The sequence below is a fragment of the Silurus meridionalis genome, chromosome 8 (assembly GCF_014805685.1).
Source record: "Silurus meridionalis isolate SWU-2019-XX chromosome 8, ASM1480568v1, whole genome shotgun sequence".
NCBI classification, from domain to species: Eukaryota; Metazoa; Chordata; class Actinopteri; order Siluriformes; family Siluridae; genus Silurus; species Silurus meridionalis.
The window spans coordinates 16,907,983-16,928,068 of NC_060891.1; the positions used below are offsets into that span (position 1 = coordinate 16,907,983).

At 37.9% G+C, this 20,086-nt stretch overlaps 2 protein-coding genes across 4 annotated transcripts in view; one reads left to right on the top strand and one right to left on the bottom strand.

Moving 5' to 3' along the window:
• The window catches only part of syne1b (spectrin repeat containing, nuclear envelope 1b), an 82,236-nt gene extending 67,820 nt beyond the window's left edge, over nucleotides 1–14,416 (top strand). The window contains 24 exon segments of the mRNA XM_046855724.1: nucleotides 218–312; nucleotides 401–635; nucleotides 932–1,126; nucleotides 1,295–1,420; nucleotides 1,619–1,774; nucleotides 4,308–4,466; nucleotides 4,598–4,764; nucleotides 5,897–6,059; nucleotides 6,150–6,337; nucleotides 6,526–6,676; nucleotides 6,861–7,043; nucleotides 7,569–7,706; nucleotides 7,809–8,006; nucleotides 8,129–8,459; nucleotides 8,766–8,834; nucleotides 9,445–9,587; nucleotides 9,718–9,844; nucleotides 9,965–10,176; nucleotides 10,289–10,486; nucleotides 10,627–10,755; nucleotides 10,846–11,058; nucleotides 11,332–11,424; nucleotides 12,029–12,087; nucleotides 13,474–14,416. Coding sequence (XP_046711680.1) covers nucleotides 218–312; nucleotides 401–635; nucleotides 932–1,126; nucleotides 1,295–1,420; nucleotides 1,619–1,774; nucleotides 4,308–4,466; nucleotides 4,598–4,764; nucleotides 5,897–6,059; nucleotides 6,150–6,337; nucleotides 6,526–6,676; nucleotides 6,861–7,043; nucleotides 7,569–7,706; nucleotides 7,809–8,006; nucleotides 8,129–8,459; nucleotides 8,766–8,834; nucleotides 9,445–9,587; nucleotides 9,718–9,844; nucleotides 9,965–10,176; nucleotides 10,289–10,486; nucleotides 10,627–10,755; nucleotides 10,846–11,058; nucleotides 11,332–11,424; nucleotides 12,029–12,087; nucleotides 13,474–13,717 — 3,972 coding nt within the window. The 3' untranslated portion in view covers nucleotides 13,718–14,416.
• Nucleotides 14,417–14,563: 147 nt separating this feature from the next.
• On the bottom strand, nucleotides 14,564–20,073 carry ccdc170 (coiled-coil domain containing 170). Of its 3 annotated transcripts, none has more exons than XM_046855725.1 (11): nucleotides 19,916–20,073; nucleotides 18,410–18,542; nucleotides 18,053–18,309; nucleotides 17,822–17,966; nucleotides 17,563–17,748; nucleotides 17,139–17,456; nucleotides 16,841–17,020; nucleotides 16,514–16,687; nucleotides 16,184–16,426; nucleotides 15,098–15,313; nucleotides 14,564–14,987 (listed from the first exon to the last, which is right to left on the bottom strand). In XM_046855725.1, the coding sequence occupies exons 2-11, from the start codon at nucleotides 18,518–18,520 to the stop codon at nucleotides 14,724–14,726; spliced, it is 2,094 nt and encodes a 697-aa protein (XP_046711681.1). In that variant the 5' UTR covers nucleotides 18,521–18,542; nucleotides 19,916–20,073; the 3' UTR covers nucleotides 14,564–14,723. The 3 variants fall into 3 exon arrangements, with proteins under 3 accessions (XP_046711681.1, XP_046711683.1, XP_046711682.1); XM_046855727.1 differs by lacking the exon at nucleotides 19,916–20,073 and adding an exon at nucleotides 18,938–19,119; XM_046855726.1 differs by lacking the exon at nucleotides 19,916–20,073 and adding an exon at nucleotides 18,837–18,948.
• Nucleotides 20,074–20,086: the final 13 nt, after the last annotated feature.

The following is a 20,086-nucleotide window of genomic DNA, read 5'->3' on the forward strand; positions in this document are numbered from 1 at the left end:
TATCAATATGCAACTGATCAGGTTTTATTAAAGTGCTATTTATAAACAAGTTGCATGACAAATCTAAATTGTATAGCACACCAGTCCATGCTTATTGTTGTAAAAAAAAAAACAACAACCATTAAATAGAAAAAAGTGCAAAATTAGCTCTGAGTATAGTGACAGAGCAATTTATCTTTAAAGGTTTAATAAACAACTTTTATCTTTTGTAATGTAGTTGTTCCAGGCAGAGATGTTCAGTAGACAGCAGATCCTTCACTCTATCATCAGTGATGGACAGCATATGCTCGAGCATGGACAGGTGGACGACAGGTAAATATGTTTGTTTGAAGAGATTTGATGATTAATTATTGACATTTTATACATCAGATATATGATATACTCGCTTTCTTGTTTGCAGGGATGAGTTCAAGCTAAAGTTGGCCCTATTAAGTAACCAGTGGCAAGGGGTGGTGAGACGGGCACAACAGCGGAGGGGCATCATAGACAGCTTGCTTCGCCAGTGGCAGCGCTACAGAGAGATGCTTGAAAAGCTACGCAAATGGCTGGCTGAGATCTCACAGCATAGCGATGTTTTGCAGCCTGGAACTACAGTATCGCTGCAGCATGCCCGAGCTTTGCTGGATGCTGTGCAGGTAACCAGAGCGATGAAAACCGGTGCATTATTTTCAGAGAACAGTAAATCTATACTGCTATACAAGCTGCACATTGACTACTCTAAAATGTATCCAAGTTTCATTTGTATAGTATTGTCGCTTGAGAAGATATACTGAAATGGTTGCTAAAATGTGAGGGGTGTATCTAATTTTGTGACATATTATATATAATGAAATGGAAAACAAAAACTGTATATAAAATAAAACAAAATGAAACAAAAAATATTTAAAACTATGTACCCTCAATTTTTACTGTCATACTGTTCTCACTGTAGCTGAAAGAGAAGGTGTTGCAGAGGCAGCAAGGCAGTTACATCCTGACAGTGGAGGCTGGAAAGCAGCTATTGCTCTCTGCAGATAGTCGGGCAGAAGTATCCCTACATGAGGAGCTGCTCAGCATACATGAGTGCTGGAGACATGCCAACATTTGCATTGAGGAGCAAAAAAGAGAGCTGGCTGTCCTTCTCAGGGTATAGCACTATACAATATAGTACTCCCTCGTTATACTATAGAGTTTTTGCACTTTAGGGGGATTTTTTTCTATGATTGCAAGATAACAGTAGTTTTTCTTTTTTGCTCTGAATTTTCTGTAAGTCAAGAGCAGAAAAAACTGACTAAATAAAAATCTTTGAGCGCAGGATTGGCAGAGATGTGAGGAAGGCATTGGAGGGTCTCAGGAGAAACTGCGGGCTTTTAAGCGTCAACTCTCTCAGCCTCTACCAGATCACCATGAAGAGCTGCAGGCCGAACAGATGCGATGCAAGGTATCACTTTCAATACTAGTTCAATACTATGAAATGACCTAAGGTTCTAATAAGACTTTACTGTTGATATATTGATATGTAATTAATGTTAATATTAATAGAAAAATCTAACTGTCAAAGTCTTCTTTTTTTTTTTTCAAATACTGACAGATACATCATATACTTTTTATATAGTACTAACTCTTCTTTTAAATGCAGGATTTGGAGAGCATGTTTGATGGTTGGACAGAGGACTTGGCTCATCTGACAGTGTTGAGAGAATCTCTTTCAAGCTATATTAGCAGTGAAGACCTGTGTGTGCTGCAGGAACGCATTGAACTGCTGCAGCGCCAGTGGGAGGAAATTTGTCACCAGGTAATTACCCGTTTTTATTGTCCAACAGACAGTGATGAACTGTAAAGAAGTAAATGTAATTTATACTGTACTTAAGTAGTTTTTTTCACTATCTGTACTTTACTCAAGTATTTCCATTTGGGAAGACTTTTACTTTCACTTCACTACATTTCAAAGTCAAATATTTTACTTTTTACTTAACTACATTTCGACAAATCGGTCGTTTTCTTTTTGTTTATGAGTGGATAAAACCTTAACTGTTTAATCACACAGCAAGCCACCAATCAGAGCGTGCTCCATTATAAACTTGTTTTGATTGCAGCTTGATAGTGGCAGATTTGGCCAGAGGCAACATGGGCAGCCTGGGAAGGGGGCACGGGGCATGTAAAAAATGTTTTTTCGAAAGTAGATCTTGTTTTTTTATTTTTTTTTTTATTACCGCTCATTTGTACAATCGCGTCAATTATTATGTCACAATGAATCTGGTCAGGACTTGGAGTCTGCACCCACTGCAAAGAGAAGTTCCCTCACTCATATATAACATTTTTTTTTTTAATATAAAAAAAATGGTCAAAAAATATATTAGCTTAAATATATTTCAAAATATATTTACAAATTTTGCACATTTTTTGTATATTTTTGAAAATAGATTTTATATTTAAAAATGTATTTTGCCCTCCATCGGGTTCCATCCAAGAAAATACATTCACATAAAACATTTTAAGAAAATGTTTGTTTTATTTACATTTATGGCATTTGGCGGACGCCATTATACAGAGTGACTGAGCAGGGGAGGCTTAAGGGCCTTACTCAGGGGCCCAGCTATGACCTCCTGAACCAAAGTCCAAATGCCACTGACCACCATCTCCCTACAGTTTTATGTCTAAAACATGTAGATGTACAGTAACACATTTCACAAACAAAGCAAGGAAGATTATATATACATCCTCATTCGACTGTAAGGTTGGAAATGTATTTTCTTGATCCTAAAATATATTTTCAAATATATTTTGGTTTATATTTACCATATAGGATTACTTTATAAACGTATTAGTGTACAGATTTGACCAAATACATAGTTTAAAATGTTATTCCTAACGTTCCTGAACAACGTCCCGTTGAGGATTCCCGCTAATTTTAAAATAATCCGCAATTTGTTGTTATTTAGGTTCCAAATGAGAACCTGAGAATGACTGTAATTCTTCACTGTATAAATAAATGTAAATAGCTTAGTCACCAGTAGGTGGTGATGTTGTACCATGTGTGAGATCTGTTTCAGGGAGTTTATTTCTGGTGGTTTTAATTCTTACTAAAAGGTCAGTTAAAGTGAGTACTAATAGCTCGAGTACTTTAATACAAGATTGTTTTGACAATTTATGTTTAGAAAATACACAGACATTTTGATCAGTTGTGAAGATATAAGCATTTACAATATATAATACATTAAATTTTGTATAATAATTAAATGATTTGTGCATAAATTAAATATACAAACATTGAAAACAAGTATTTGAATGTAGTAAAACCGTAGTAAATCACATTTAGTAAACAAAATTCCATAAAAAGAGAATGGAACAGAGAAACGCAGCAAATGTAAAAATGCATAAGCATTAGCTGAAAGCCATAACAGTGGCTGTTTCTTTTATTTGCTGCTTTTAGATTTAGTGTTTGTTTGCACCGTTTTAATTAAATCCATCGCTGTGTCGCGAGCGAGGCAATGATCGCGAGTCTCGACAGAACAGATTCAGTGTGACTGTGCCGAAATTAGCAAACAAACAGTTTACACAATAGCACTTCATTAAACTACACTATTTTCACATAATGAGGTTACACAGTTTTTGCTTACCATGTTGATGTTTAGCCTTCATCCCTGACACTGGTGTGTTTTCTTCTCCTGCTGCCGGTTGACCCGTACTCGTTGCCATTTCGCAAGCGGCTGTGTTACTTTGCTGTCATGCTAACCCGTTATCTGAGCAGAAAAAAAAACCGATAACAGCATTCATTGACAGCGAATTTCATTATCAATTATTATAGATTTTATTGAATAGTTGTTGCAGCCCTTATAAATATATATATATATATATATATATATATATATATATATATATATATATATAAAATATGTTACACACAAGCATACACACATACACATGCAAATTAATTTTCTTTAATAAAAATGTATTTAGTTTCATTTTATTCCAGTTCATATCAACTAAAAAGGTTATGCAGAGTAATTAAATCTAAAACTGAAAGCAAGATGTGCAGTTAAAAAAAGGCCTTCCTGTCGGTTAGCTTGAGTGGCATCCGGTACATGTATCTATAGACCACAGGATGTGTGCACACTTTTGATATCACAGGAAGCTACAGTATATGAGCAAAGACAAATCATCTTTACACTTCCTACTCAACCTACTGCATCTTCACTCATCTGCCGTGATCTATTTTATAATTTCTTTTGAACAATTGTATAGGTATGTATATATTGCGGAAAAACATATGAAAATAATTTGCTAATTTTTTTACTTCATGAAGAATTTGTCATTTGTCTCTGCAGTTGTCTTTGCGCAGACAGCAGGTGAGTGAGAAGCTGAATGAGTGGGCCATCTTTAATGAGAAGTACAAAGAGTTATGTGAGTGGCTAACACATATTGAGAACAGGGTCTCCCAGAATGGTGACATCAGCATTGAAGAGTTGATTGAGAAACTCAGAAAGGTAACTCAGTTTACTTCACAAATATGTTACATGGAAGTACGGAGTAAAGAACTAAAGTGACAGTAACAGTTCCAGTATGTTCTATAATCACTTATAAATGACTTTATCTATCTCTCTGTATATGCTTAAAGGACTATCAGGAAGAGCTAACAGCTGCTCAGGAGGATAAGTTACAGCTGCAGCAAATGGGAGAGCGTTTAGTCCGAGCTAGCCATGAAAGCAAAGCCTCCGAAATTGAACACAAACTCATCAAGGTCAGCGATCGGTGGCAACACCTGCTTGACCTAATCTGTGCTAGGTAAGACTACACAGTCTACAGCAGGGCTGGGCAATTCATTTCTATAGGGGGCCACATGAAAAATCTGAACTGTGTTGGAGGGCCGAACCAGTGATAACTTATATGATAATGATAAATGAATTCTGCTCAATATAAATTTTCTCCCATTGTAAAAACTTGTAAATTATATATTTTGATAAGCTGCTAGTAAGTAAAGTAATAAAGCGAGTGGAGCAAGTAATAAAACAGTTTAAAACAAAACAAAAAAATCACTGTTTCATTTTGTTTTTAACTTGTTAATCTTCACAAATACTGAAAGGTGTTTTGCAGTATGTTAAAGATAAGCAAATGAACAACTTTATACAAAAAGCAATAAGTGCTTTTGATGTTTTCAGTTTAGTTTACTTGTTCAGTGAGAAAAATCCAGTCTGTCTTGGGCTTGAACAAGTGCACTGAAATCTGGCTGAATGTCTGAGGTGGCTATGCGATAGACAGCTGAGAGGTGATCATCAGTTATAGAGGATCTGTATCTGGATTTGCAAAGTTTTGTAAGAAGCGTAAAAGTTTGCAGCTTGGCTAGCAAAGCCTCCGACTCCTTTGTGTGCTCTTCGTCAGATAAGCTCTTATATTTCTCCTCGTGTTTGGTCACGTAGTGGCGATTCAGATTGTAATCCTTAAACACAGCGACTTGTGTAAAAAAAATATTTAGCAGTCTATGTCTTGTTGAAAACGTGGCATTCGGAATCAACTTTTCTTTTTTTAATGTGAGATGACATTTTTTGGGGGGGCCAGGGGTAGCTGGCTAGCATCACCTGTCGCAGACAGACGAAGATATGCACGACCATATGTAAATAATACGCCGTGGTTTTTCAAAATAAAAGCAACACAGTTGTATTGCATGTGTGTTTTTGACTGACATACTGCGAGCCAGACAGGGATGCCCAAAGGGCCGAATGTGGCCCGCGGGCCGTAAAATGCCCAGGTCTGGTCTACAGAAACAGTGCTTTCTTTACTATATATTATAAGCATGATTATTTTATTTAAATAATATATGTGTTTCCTGATATAGAACTCTAATGCATTAGAAAGATCTGTTTCTAGTGGTGTTAAGTATATTGTTTTGTATGACTTATATCCTCTTGTGCATAACCAGGACAAAAAAACTGAGGGAGACTCTGGTAGCTGTGCAGCAGCTGGATAAGAACATGAGCAGCCTGCGTTCCTGGCTGGCCCACATTGAGACTGAGCTCTCTCGTCCTATTGTCTACGACACCTGTGACTTTCAGGAGATCCAGAGAAAACTGGATCTGCAGCAGGTATAATTACACATGCTCATATTAGACCTGCCACCATCCTATTAAACATTGTCCAATTCATATACTTTTCAACTCATATACTATTTTCAGGAGCTGCAGAGAGACATAGAGAAGCACAGCACAGGTGTGGCTTCTGTATTGAACCTTTGTGAGGTGCTGCTTCATGATTGTGATGCTTGTGCCACGGATGCGGAATGCGAATCAATCCAACATGCCACACGCAGCCTGGACCGCCGCTGGAGGAGCATCTGTGCCATGTCAATGGAGAGGAAGCTCAAGTAAGACTGGCTGACCTGAGAAAATACATTATACAGTTAAAAAAAAAAGTATTTTAGTTAGTTTAATTGATGAATATATAATGAAGTGTATTTTTTTAATGTGGACGCATCCTGGTGTATTTAAACAAGTGATTCATCTACAGTTACAGGTCAGTAACATTTTCTTCCCCTGTTTGTTTGTCTTGAAGGATTGAAGAGACTTGGCGACTCTGGCAGAAGTTTCTGGACGACTTTTCCCACTTTGAGGATTGGTTAGCGATGTCTGAAAGGACAGCAGCCTTACCAAACTCTTCAGGTGTGCTTTATACAGTGGCCAAGGAGGAACTGAAGAAATTTGAGGTTTGGTTTAGTTCTTTTACTTTTACTCTCACACTGCTTTTTTTTTTTTTTAATAGAACAATATTGAATATATATATATATATATATATATATATATATATATATATATATATATATATATATATATATATATATATTTAATATGCATACAATAACAATTTTCTGATTACCTACATTTAACCAGGCTTTCCAGCGGCAGGTGCATGAGAGCCTGACCCAGCTTGAACTTATTAATAAGCAGTACAGGCAGCTGGCACGAGAGAACCGCACAGATGCAGCTTGTCGTCTACGGGAGATGGCGCATAACGGAAACCAGCGCTGGGATAACCTGCAGAGAAGAGTATCCTCTATCCTGCGCCGACTCAAGGTCTGTACACTTACTGCACTTTTTTTTTACAGTTTAGGTTTTGATTTAAGACATGGCTTGTGTACAAAGAAAATTAGATTTGTATTGCATATTATTATATTCTAATGCATGATGTTCCAGAACCCTGTGTTTAAGATGTTAAAAAATAAAATTATTCAGCACCAGTTTTCATGGTTTAATTCAAAGCTAAACCGCCAAAGTTTTTTCTTTGGATCACTATATTATTTTTCAAAGCTATTAAACTTATTCAAAGAAATGCACTAGTTAGATTCACCTTGTTTTAAACTGCAAAACTGATAAATGGTGTAATCTGGCAGTCTACAAAATAGCACAAATTTGTAGAATATGGAAAAAAAAAACTAGTATTCAATTTCATTGTTCAAGTCTAATATTTAAGTTTATTTGAATCATTTAGTTCAATCTTTGAACTAAATTTATATTAATTTGATAGAAGAATAAAAATCTAAAATGTCTAAAACTGGTTAAGTAGTTGTTTAATTTGACTGTATCCTGTTTGCTTTGCAGCACTTTATTAGCCAAAGAGAGGAGTTTGAGACAGCCAGAGACAGCATACTGGTGTGGCTTACAGAAATGGACCTCCAACTAACTAACATTGAGCACTTCTCTGAGTCTGATGTCCCGGCCAAAATTAAACAACTCAGGGTGAGCTTCCACTACATTATCAGTGTAAACTATTTACTGGTTTTACTCATGTTCAAGTTTTTTTTTGTTTTTTGTCTTTGCTTCCTTTCGTCATCCATGCAGGCATTTCAGCACGAGATCTCACTGAACACAACCAAAATTGAGCACATTTTGCACCGAGGGGAGGCATTGATAGAAAAGAGTGAGCCTCTGGATGCTGCAGTTATTGAAGAAGAGTTGGAGGAGTTACAGCGCTACTGCCAGGAGGTTTTTGGACGAGTGGAACGCTACTACAAGAAACTCATGCGGCTACCAGTACAGGTAAATAAAAAAAAATCCTGTTAAGATTAATACAGGTTTTGTAGATATCTTTTGTACTTGAATAATTTGTATCTTCACTGTCAGTATTCCACCGGATGAGATTTAGTCCTGTGTATTTGTAGTTCACAGATGATGAGCAAGATATTTCCTACTCCGATCGGGAATATGATTTAGATGAACCAGCTGACGTGTCCAGCTTCACATGGAGTGAGCGTCTAGGTGATAGTCAAGTCTCCCCAGTGCCCTCCTCAAGCCGATCAGCCTCCCTGGCTGTGCCACTTCAGGCTGAGCAGTCAGGCCGAGACACGCCAGCTAGTGTTGACTCTATCCCCCTGGAATGGGACCACGATTATGATCTTAGTCGTGGACTTGAGATCACCGCCAGATCCTCAGAGCAAGGAGAGGAGGGCAACGATGTTGCAGATCTTCATGGATCAGCATCTGCACTCTTAGGTCAGTGTATACTTTTGTATCAGCTTCAGGTAAATAGGATAGAGGCCCATAAACAAGAGTGTATAAATTACATTACAACTGCACAGTGATATGTTTAAATCGCAAGATTCATAATTAGCAATCTCAGGTAGTAACAGAACACCCCAGTGCTCTTCCCAGGCCTAATTTGACTTCTAACTTCTGAATTGAGCATTTGTAACATTATATTTGTCAACTCCTTAAAACTATCTATTAGTAAATTCCTGTAGTCTGATTTTAAGACATACTGTCAAAACTCTGCTGTATGCATTGTATGTCTCTTTCCAGATGTAGTGATCCCAGAGAGCCCAGAGGCATATGTAAAACTAACAGAGAAAACACTGAGATCCATCTCTGGTAGGCAACAGAGGGCCACACTATGCTTTCGGGCTGGGGCACGTAACTCAGTATGAGAGATTTACTCACAGCCTGCCAACTTTGATTCTTTTCAGTTTTTACTCACAAACCAAATCACAGCACAGCCATTTAGATAGCTGCTGTTATCTTCAATACTTAACCTCCCCTTCTTTGTTTTCTTATGGGTTGATTTTCAGAGTTTAACCTGCTGCACGTCAATTTATAATATGTGATTGATGCTTTTTAATTTTGCTACGGGTGTTTTTCTTTTCTTCTGTGTGTATTTCCTAAACACTTGGGTATCATTCACAATCCCTCACAACTGCAACTTATAATTTATGAATATATAGCCGATAAATTATATGTAAATTGAAAGTTTTGCTGGTTGTATGAGAGTTATGAACAATACCCATAAACTCACTGCGGTTCAAACCCAAAACAGCTGTAATATATTTTTGGTGGAGATTAACTGTAAATGTATGTTTACATTTATATCCCAAAGCATGGCATACAACAGTGATTTTTGTCAATTGTTTGGCTTCAGCAGTTGTCCCAGTGTAAGCTTAAATACATAATGACTTTGATGGTAACTTTGATGGCACATCCACAGGAGAGGCAGCTTCTATTGAGACACATTTTCGGCAGTTTGCAAAGGCCCTTGACACCAGCCATTTCCACCTCCAGCAGACAGAAAACATTATTCGGAGCCGCACACCTACTGGCCCTGAGCTGGATGCCTCCTACTTGGGCTATGTAAGTACTTTAGCGACTTTGTTTCTTCAGAAGCTGTAGCAAAATTAATACAGTATACAATTACTTAGTCAAATGTTCTGTCAGGTTTTAATAACAACTCAATAAACAGATTTATCTCTGAATTTGGCAGATGCGTTTGCTTGGGGAGTGTCGTGACAGTATTGACACAATGAAGAGGGTCGGCTGTGATCTGAAGGAGGAAGAACACAAGCTGGCAGGGTTCGCGAACCCCAACAGCTCAGAATCACAGACCTCTGGTACTACTAACTTTTTTTTGTGCAATGTGATATAGTTTACATGTATTTGTTGTTACTCATATTTATATATGTTACTCAGTGCATTTTGCCATACCTTCCCTCTTTGCCACTGCCCTGTAGGTGTAATTGAGCGCTGGGAACTGCTGCAGGCACAGGCTCTCAGTAAAGAGCTACGCATGAAACAGAATCTGCAGCAGTGGCAACAATTTAAGTCAGATCTTAACAGCATATGGACCTGGCTGGACCAGGCTGAAGAAGAGCTAGAGCAACAGCGGAGACTGGATGCTAGCACTGATATCCACACCATTGAGTTGCGCATCAAGAAACTCAAGGTCATCCATCCCGAAGTGCCCAAAATGACTGCACTGAAACGATAATCCATGTCAAATCTTTCTCTCTTATATTTCAATATTTCTTAAGTAATAATCTCATTTTACTTTACAGGAACTACAGAAGGCTGTGGATAAACGGAAGGCAATAGTGCTATCCATAAATCTATGCAGTTCTGAGTTTGTGTCAGACAGTGAGGATTCTCAAGAGCTGCAGGGCCGACTGAAGGAGATGAATAACCGTTGGGAGCGGCTAACCAGCTCTCTAGACGAATGGAGAAGTTCTCTCCAAAATGCTTTAATGCAATGTCAGGTAAATGTGCCAGCTCCTATTACAATAAACATTTAAATGCTCTAAAAAGATGTGGTTAATAACTGCGATTTAGTCATTTTCAGGGGTTGCATCTTGTCAGATTAAATGCTGACTGTAGATTATAACCGTTTGTTCTGCAGGACTTCCATGAAATGAGTCACGGTCTTTTGCTGTGGATAGAGAATATTGACCGCAGGAGAAATGAGATTGTTCCCATCGATCATAGTCAGGACACTGATGCTCTGCACGATCATCATAAAGCCCTCTCGGTATAGCATGGCCTATCAATATTAGTGTGCCCAGAATGTACTTTTTCTTAAATTTATAACTGGTAGTGAATCTCTGCTTTGTCCTACCAGCAAATCCGTCGGGAACTGCTGGACTCTCAGCTGAAGGTGGCCTCATTGCAGGACATGTCTCTGCAGCTACTGGTCCACTCAGAGGGCAGCGAGTGCCTGGAAGCCAAAGAGAAGGTGCACGTCATTGGCAATCGACTTAAGATGCTTTTAAAAGAAGTGACACGAGACATCAGAGAGCTGGAGAAAACTCTGGACATTAACAGCAGTCAACAGGTCAGGACATAATTTAAACTAGCAAAATACTGAATTATACATTACCTTCATGTTGCAGTGTTTTTTTTTATACTGTAACTTTTACGACCGAGTGCTGCTCAAACTTTACATGTATTTATGTTTTATATGGTTGTTCATGTGCATGCTATTATGGAGATTTATCCTTTAGCAAACCATGTATGTAGCTGTTATTTTCGGTATCCTGCTTAAGGTTTAAGTGAAGATTGGTCACCATAAATTAATTCATTACCCCATATATTTTCTTTCTGACAGGATCTGTCTTCTTGGTCATCTGCTGATGAACTGGACACATCCGGTTCTTTGAGTCCTGTGTCTGGACGAAGCACTCCCAGCCGCCACCGATCGGTAACACACCATGCTAATGTTCTGTGGGGCTGTGCAAACATGAACGTGACTATCACATTAAGGCAATAGAATTTTTATTTGTGTTCCTGATGTCCCTAGAACGTTGCCACCAGACACGCTTGACACCACAGTATTTCTGTGCAGTATCAATTTCCCTCTAGATTCACAACACTTCCATCTTCCTTCACTTCTAAATCCCATTCAGCACGTATGATGTGATTCTGTTTTTTACAACCCCCTGTTTTGTTCTTTCAACACATTCCCTTGTGTTCATGGACCATCTATTCTCCCATGTAGTAGCTCTCAAAGAACACTGGTTCAGTAATATTAAATCACAAAAGTTCTATGCAATATATATAATACACATTTTAGTCCTAAAATTTACGTAAATGTTCCAGTATTTCATTAATCTGTTTAAGTATTTTAAGGTTTTCTGCCAGAATGTGCTTTGATGAACCAGTTTCTTTGCTGTCAGAGAATTCCTGTCACCCTCTTATTTGAGTTCCTGGTCTTCTTTTGGGTTTCTGTCATCAGTAGCTTTGCCTTTATTTGCCTGGACTGAAACATTCTTTCTTTCTTTTACCCCCCTGTTCATTGCAAACAGAAACGGGGCAAAAGTAGTCTGTCACAGCCTGGACCCTCTGTGAGCAGTCCACACTACAGGTACCTGTCTCCTGGTTTCTAGAGCACATAGAAGATAATGGAACTCAACCCATGACCTGACTGTAGCTGTTGTCATCTGCTGGCTTGATCTCAACATTTACTAAACTATTGTACATGTGACTGATGCCAAGCCAGTCAGATGACCTTTATTTATTAAAGTACTACTGCAGAATTTAGCTAAAGGCTCATGTCTGTGGATTCCATCATCTTCTGTGCTTCTAGACACAGCTTAGGCTAGGAGTTTTAGACAGATTACATGCAGGAGGACATGCACCAGGAAAATGTACTGTACTACGAGTTTCTTCCAGTATCATCTAAATGCTATATTTTTCTGCTTATAATCTGTGGCCGAAAAATATTGTTGACTTGCTGCTGAGCATTTTTTCATCACTGTGGCGAGCAAGTGTCTGCAATGAACAAAGTCTTGGCAGCAGCCTATCTTATTCTCTTACTCTCTTTCTTGTCTCTCATGTCTTCTCAATAACTAATCCACCATTTTCCTCCCCTTCCTATCTGCCATCTGTGGTTTGATTCTCCCAATTCTTCATTTGCAGAGTATATAGTTTGGCACGTTGGGACATTATAAGCATTAACAAGTGCTGAAGTCATTACAGTGTAGAATATAGGCTTAGTGACCCCAGCACCTCAAAGTCCAGAATGAACATTTATAAATGATGCACAATATATAAATGAATACTTTCACTTAAACTGTATAACATAAAAGTAAAGTTTTTTACATGAATACTATGTTGAACATTTTAAAATTAGATACAACCTTAGACTTTTGCTTTAGTATCTGCAATTATATTTTGAATTATTTATTTAGGATTACTAAAATGATTGTATTACTGATAAACTGGTAATCTGATACTGTCTGGTGGTAAATTATGAGTGCAAGCTCATATTCTGAAAAAACCCTACATGTGGCACTGCAGCTGCTTTCTCAGAACAACTGCTGGACAGCTTCCTTTTGGCATGCATTGTAATATATCTAATATTAACAGAATATGAATGACAATACACTTTAAAAAAAACCTTTTTTTGTTGCTTAGCCCTGCATTTTCTTCAGACTTGTCTTTGGCTTAAGCAGCTAAACCAGTATGAAAAAGCGATAATGCTATTTGGTTAAATAGAAAGCCACTAATGCATTTTGCCTGATGGTGCATGATTCTTATTCTGGCAAGTTCAGTATATATAAATACAGAGAAAATGCCAGAAAAAAACACAGGGTATGATTTATATATTTTATGCAGCATCCACTTGGCTCTTATTAGCCAAAAATTAATATAAAAAGAAGTATCAAGGCTCTACAGTTAGCCCAGTTCATATGCTAAACTTTGCATTGGAATGTGTCTACCTGATCTGTTTTGTCCCTTATGTGAGCAGGTCTCTCAGCGTCGCTGGATCCGATTCCTCCCATTCTGAGGAGAAGGAGCCCTCCTGGTGTAGAACTTTCCTCCAACGAGTCCTTTGGGCCTCACTGCCTATGCAGCTGCTATTGCTGCTATTGGTGGCCTTGGCCTGTCTGGTGCCTATGTCTGAGGAAGACTACAGCTGTTCCCAGTCTAACAACTTTGCCCACTCTTTCCATCCTATGCTCAGCTACACAAATGGGCCTCCCCCTATGTGAGCTTGGTTTTTACATTAGACAGTCTTCAATTTTGAGTTATCTAAAGATTTTACTCTGACTGGGACCACTAGATTAGCATCCAAGCTGATCATGTTTGTGTCTTTGTATAGCTTGATAGAGCTGCTAAATTTACTCATGTATTGTGTGGATGTTTGAGAAGAAAAAAAACTTCTTTGCACTGAAATTGTATATGCTGTAAGAGAGGTGATTGCTGGTGGTACAGATAGTTCTTCCAAAATTCAAAAGGAGAAAAATATACACAAAGGTATTTTAATGGGATATTACTGCATTTTAAACTGAAATACTGTTGAAAGTATATATTACGATCTACAAAGGCCTATTATTTTAGTTTTTTTGTTAAATCATGAAAAGTATTAAAATTTGATTTATTGCAAAGAATATAAACTGCATTACTTATAACAAATGTGTTGTAAAACAACATTTTAAAGAGCTATATATGGGAACTATTTTTATATGTATTTTTGGCATGTAATTTTTTTTGCTTTTAAAATTGTTTGATTTTATTGGATTTGTCATTGTTCAAGACTGAGCTTAATCATAACTAACTTACTGAAATAATCAAGTTGTCATGAATATACAGTCTTCAGTGGAAATTCGCTAATAATATATTGATCTATGTAGAGTTTGCTCAGACCTATGATGAATTTGTGTTAAAAAATACAGACAGTATACATAAAATCTGGATTTGAGAGTGGATTTTTTGCAATAATCCAACAGCACACAACCAAATATGAAACCACATTAAGAGTTTCCTGGCATCATGTGGCCAGGGTAGAACACAATTTGTTCTTAACTATAAAACAAGGAAGTCATTTTTGTCATGTGTATATGCAAATATTTCAATGGAAAAAGTTTTATTAAAATAATCTGAATTTATTCATTCACAGTGTGCACCATATTTGACCTGCTTATTAATTACATGTGTTTTAAAATAATACCTAATGCAGTGTCTTGTAAATACGATACATGATGGCTGCACTGCTGCTCAGGTTGTCGTTTTAGTGTTCAGTGGAGGCTGCATTTGTCCTTCAGGCACTAGAGAGCCAGCTGTAATGACAGAGCTTGCAGAGGTATCTGGGATCAGCACCAAGTGGCGCTGATGATGTGGCACTCCACATTGTTTGGTGAGGGAAAAGTGGTGACCTGAATTAATGAGAACCTCGAGCCTCTTGATAACCTCACAGCTGTGAACAGAGGCTGGCATATTTACCCCTAACATCTGAGCGATGACAGTACAAAAATCCAGCAGCTGTAACACAATATGAGGCAAGTGAGGTTAGGACACATTTAACATGCATCTGAGTTCATACAGAAGGCAGAATCATTCAGACTTTTTAAGTAATAGTTACTATCCACTACCTTCTTCTCTCTATGGGTGAGTTCCGCAATGGCAGCAGCCTGGCTGTGGAGCAGTCTCTGTGTTTGCTCTAGTTCATCCCTGGCTCTGTGCTCCTGATTCTGAAGCTCTGTCTTCACTGTTGCAAGTCTCTTCTCCACTTTCACCTTGTTCTTCTCCAGTTTTCCCAGACTTTTAGTCTGATCTTCAATGGTTCTGTTCTGTTCCATCACTCTGATCTTATTGTATCAAACAAAGCAATGCCTAAGGTATTGTAAGTGATTTTACTTTATTTTCCTTTTATTTTAGCCTTGGCCAATTCCCACCCACCAATCAGGTCTCCCATACTTTAACCACTAACATGGGATAATAATGTCACATGCTAGGATTACTGTGATTGTCTGCAAATTCTGCTCTCTTGGATTCCATGTCTGTGGCATTGGTGGAACTGGAACCCACAATCTCTATATGATAGGGTGAATGTTGCTGCACTAACATGCTGTAAAAAAGAGGTGCCTTTGTACTTGTTACATGTGCTTAACAGCAAAGTAAAATTATATCTTTGCATATCTCAGCAATGTTGGGAAGCTGGGGTCAAAGCACCACGTCAGCCATATTATAACACCACTGGAGCACAGTGGGTTAGGGGGCTTTTTCAAGGACCCCAAGAGTGGCAGCTTGGTGATACTGGAGCTTGAACCCCAACCTCTAATAAGTAACCCAGAGACACTGAGCTACCACCTCCTCATAATCCCAGAGGTGCAAAATTGGGGTATGTAGTATATGCAGTGCATATGGGCATCACTCAAGGAGGCTTGGCATGTAGTGTATTTATTCTTATATTTACCTCTGGTAAATGTGCAGTTGCACCCCAGTATAGACCTTATGTCTGAAGAAGTATAGAAAGATTTAATTAATGTGTCAAAGAAAACTCTTTTGAGAGTCGTTCATTTCATTTGGCACTGATTATGTTCAACCTTAAATTATGTTCATCAATATACACAATTTTTTATTCTTAGTTAATTCAATCATAGTTTATTACCACTTAAATATGGTTAGGGAAGTCTGTCTCTGGTTGGCATATGAGTAAGAACTCTCTTCCCCTCTACCTTGAGCTCATTGGTGTGAGAAAGCTGGGCCTTCAGGTCAGTGGTGGAAAGCCGCATGGAATTAAGCTCAGTCTGAAGCCTCGCCACCTTTTTTTGCAGCTTCTTGCTGGCTAGTGCAGTATCATCCCTCTCTATGGCCAAAGCTGAAAGACTTCTTTTCTCTTCATCCAGGTGGGCCACCTTCCTCCGTAGCAGATCCATGTGCAATTCCTTACTCTCTAGGCGCTGTTTCTGCTCCTTCAGCTGTACCCAAAACATTCTTTAGTACATTCTTAATTATTTTTCAATCAGTGTCAAATGTTTTTGTAGATGTAACTTGCACTTTTAAACCTTTTTCTGAAGACTGTAAACTAGAGTTTTGTTTTGCACTAGTGCTGTTCCCTCCTGTCTAGTCAGTTGTTCTGCACGGGTCAGTATGGCCTCAAGTCGCATGTCAAAACCCAGATCTGCAGCTATGTGCTCAATTTTCAATTTCTCTGAAAGATCCTCCAGGAACTTTAAGTACTGCAAGAGAAAAGTAGACCACATTCTGTAGGGAACTATTAATTTTTTTTTTTACTTGTATCGAAATGTAAAGACAGCCCATTATTTAAAATGTACTGCTACTAATGCGTTAGGATGCAGAGTGTTGGAAATATTACGTCTCTGTGTGCTTACTATTTGTTTTTCATGACTGTCCTCATCTTTGCTCACTTCTGCAGTTAACAGCTCTAACTCCAGTGTTTGCATCTTTTTCTGAAGCTGATGAACCTTCTGTTCTGCTGCTCTGTGCAGCTCTGATTGCCTGTCAAGTTCCTGTAACACTTCAGCCAGTCTTGCCTCCATCCCAGCAGCAGTCTATAGTATAGGCAAACAGTATTACAATGTGAAAACAATACCACAGTGAAATTAAAACATTTAATAAATATACCCTATGCCAAAAGAGTATGTCACTGGAAACTTCTTCTCTGTCTACCTCAGTGCTGCTTTTCTCGCTTCTGCAGACTTCAACGAGTCTCTCCAGAATATGTTCTTCTTTAGGCAAAGAAGTGTCTGGCTCATTTCCAAGCAGAACTTGCACTTCTTTGAGAAAGGACTCCATGCGACTGTGTAGTGCCTGTGCTTCATTCTGGCTCCTGAGGAGTTTTTGTTCCAGATCCTGAGACCGTGTCTCATAAGTGTTCCACCGCTCCCTGGCAGCAACCAGGGCAAGTTCATTTTCTTGCAGCTTGTTTCTCAGACTTTTATTGTCTACTTCCAAGCTCTGTTTCTTTAGCAATATGGCATGAAGTTCCTGAGAGACAATGCAAAGTGCAGGAAAATAACATGCCACTTAAACAAGCATTATTTGAATTGTTTAATCCTTGTCAAATGTCACATATGTGCAAAGAAATATATACCTGTCTAGCAGAGTTCAGGTCACTTGATCGGAGGGCTGAGACGTTTTGTTCATGGTCCACATCAGCAACCAATCTTCTTAATGTTTCTCTGCTGGCTTTGCTCTCCACCTCATGGGATTTTATGCTCTCCTCTAGGGCACATAACTGAGCCTTTTGTCTATCTCTCTCTTTGCAGCACAGTTCCACCTAAACATGAACCAAACTGTAAGCAACAGAGACTTTAAATTAATGTTGAATGAAGAGCTCTTCATGAACTCACCGAAGACAGAATTGTATCCATGGGTTTATCATTTTCAGCTAAATTAACAGAAAGCTTGCTGGCTAGTCTGGATAAAAAATCCTCACACTTCCTCTGCAAATTAGCAGTCTCTTGCTTTGTCTTCTTCCATTCTTTGATATACTGCCTAGAAAGCAAACACTTAAACTTTATACAGATTTTTTCCATGTACATAAAGGAATGTAGATACAACAATGAATAACCAAATCTCACTTTGACTGAATCTCCTGCTGCAATACTCTTTTTTTCAAATCTTCATTTTCTTTGGTAAGCTCTTGTAATTTTACATCCGTTATCTTTTTAGATGAGACAATCGAGATCATTTCTTGTTCTGTGTTGTGAATGCTCTCCCTGAGGGAACTGATAAGAGATGCCTGTCTGGCCTCAGTCTCCTTGTACCTGCCACTTTCCTCTTTCAGGTCTTTCACAGTAGTCTTTTGAGAGGAAAGCTTGGACCGGCAATCCACCAGCTAACAAGATCAAATATACAGTACTGAATATGAATATGAATATGAATATGATGGATGTAATTAAAATAGACATTTTGAAGACACATTGAAGACATAATACCTGTAAGTTGAGACTTTGATATTTGGCCTGGAGGGCTGCTAGATCCTCTCGGGCAGACTCTGTGGCCTGTTTGTAGTGGTGTAGGTGCTGCTGTATTACTGAATCCTCCATTGCAATGATAAACGCTGCTTACCTGTTAATGATATTAAGTATAGATTAACTTTGTGGTTCTCTGCTTTATTTAAAACTCATTAAAGTGGGCATGATTACAAGAGCAGAAGCTCCAAAATGATTCTTCTTCTAATGATAATATTATAATAATCCCCCAAACCCTATTAGAAAATGTATTGCACCGAAGTTTTTTAAAGCTACACTTTTTAAAAGATGTGTATTAGATAAAATGCTGATTACTAAAAAGTAATCATGGCAAAATAGATACTGATTTCAGAAAATATATAAAATATAATATTCACAATGTAATGTTTACCGTTTGTAAAATAAGATGAATTAAAATGTCCCAGCTTAAGTTTCTCATCTATTTATTGACAGGGAAATAGTACATATTAGTTAGATTTTTATTCTCACCACCTTTTTCTCTGCGCACTGTGACGCCGTTTCCCCTCTCGACCTGAGCATAAAACCCACAATGTTTTGCTTTATGTTTCTAAGCAACAGACCAAACTTTAAAGTCACCGTTAGGGGGCGCTGCTGCTTCTGACAGAACACTATAAATATGTTTTCGACGCATTAAAGAAAGTTTGCATAATTGCGACTTTATTTCTCGGAGTTTGTTTCTAAATAATAAAAAAGAGATGTCTCAAGCTCCCTCCTAGCTGTTAGAAAATAACAAAGTTCTTAGAAATAAAGTCGAAATTGTAAAAGAAATAGTCGGAATAATATAAAATAAAGTCGCAATTAAGCATTTTTGTTATGTGGCGGAAACGGGCTTCATAAGACTTTCCACCAGGACAGAAAACAAAAGAACACATTTCCTAACATGATTAATTGGATTTAAAGATTCATCATTAATGCTGAAGCACTGCACTTCCAAGACATTCAGTAATCTCAAACCTTTCTATAAATCCATCTGCAGTCTATTTCTAACGTTTTAAGATGTGGATGAACATGACCACAGACTGGTACTAGTTTGTGTTTTTATATATTAAAAACATACAGGTGCTTCCTGAAACCGATTCTTTAAAAGAAATGAGACATGTGCTTCCTATGCAAAAGTAACAAAGCAGAGGCCTCCAATAAACGCTCTTGTCTCCCACAAATAATCTCTAACTGCAATTTATGATGCTCTAATAAGAAGAACAAATGCAAAATTGATCTTGTTGGTTACTCTGTTATTAATAATGACTGATAATTAATTTGCTTAAAATGGATTTTATTAATGAATGAACTAATGCATTATTTAATTAACTACAAGAGACACTGCTTTAATCAGAGAGTTTCTAATGTCAGTTATTGATTTCCTCATTACTATTCTTACACCTTTCCCCTGCATGGAGTACTAGGGTGTCAATAATAATAATAATAATAATAATAATAATAATAATATACCAGGCTGCCACTCTTTGGCCCTTGAGCAAGGCCCTTGGGGAAGTGGTTAAGGCTCTGGCTTACTGATGGGAAGGTCAAAAAAGATTTTCACTGAGCTGTAATGAAAGAAGTTCAAACCCCCTCTTTGTATTAAAGCTGAGTGCCTGTGTTTGTGGCGCAGCCTCTTTAATG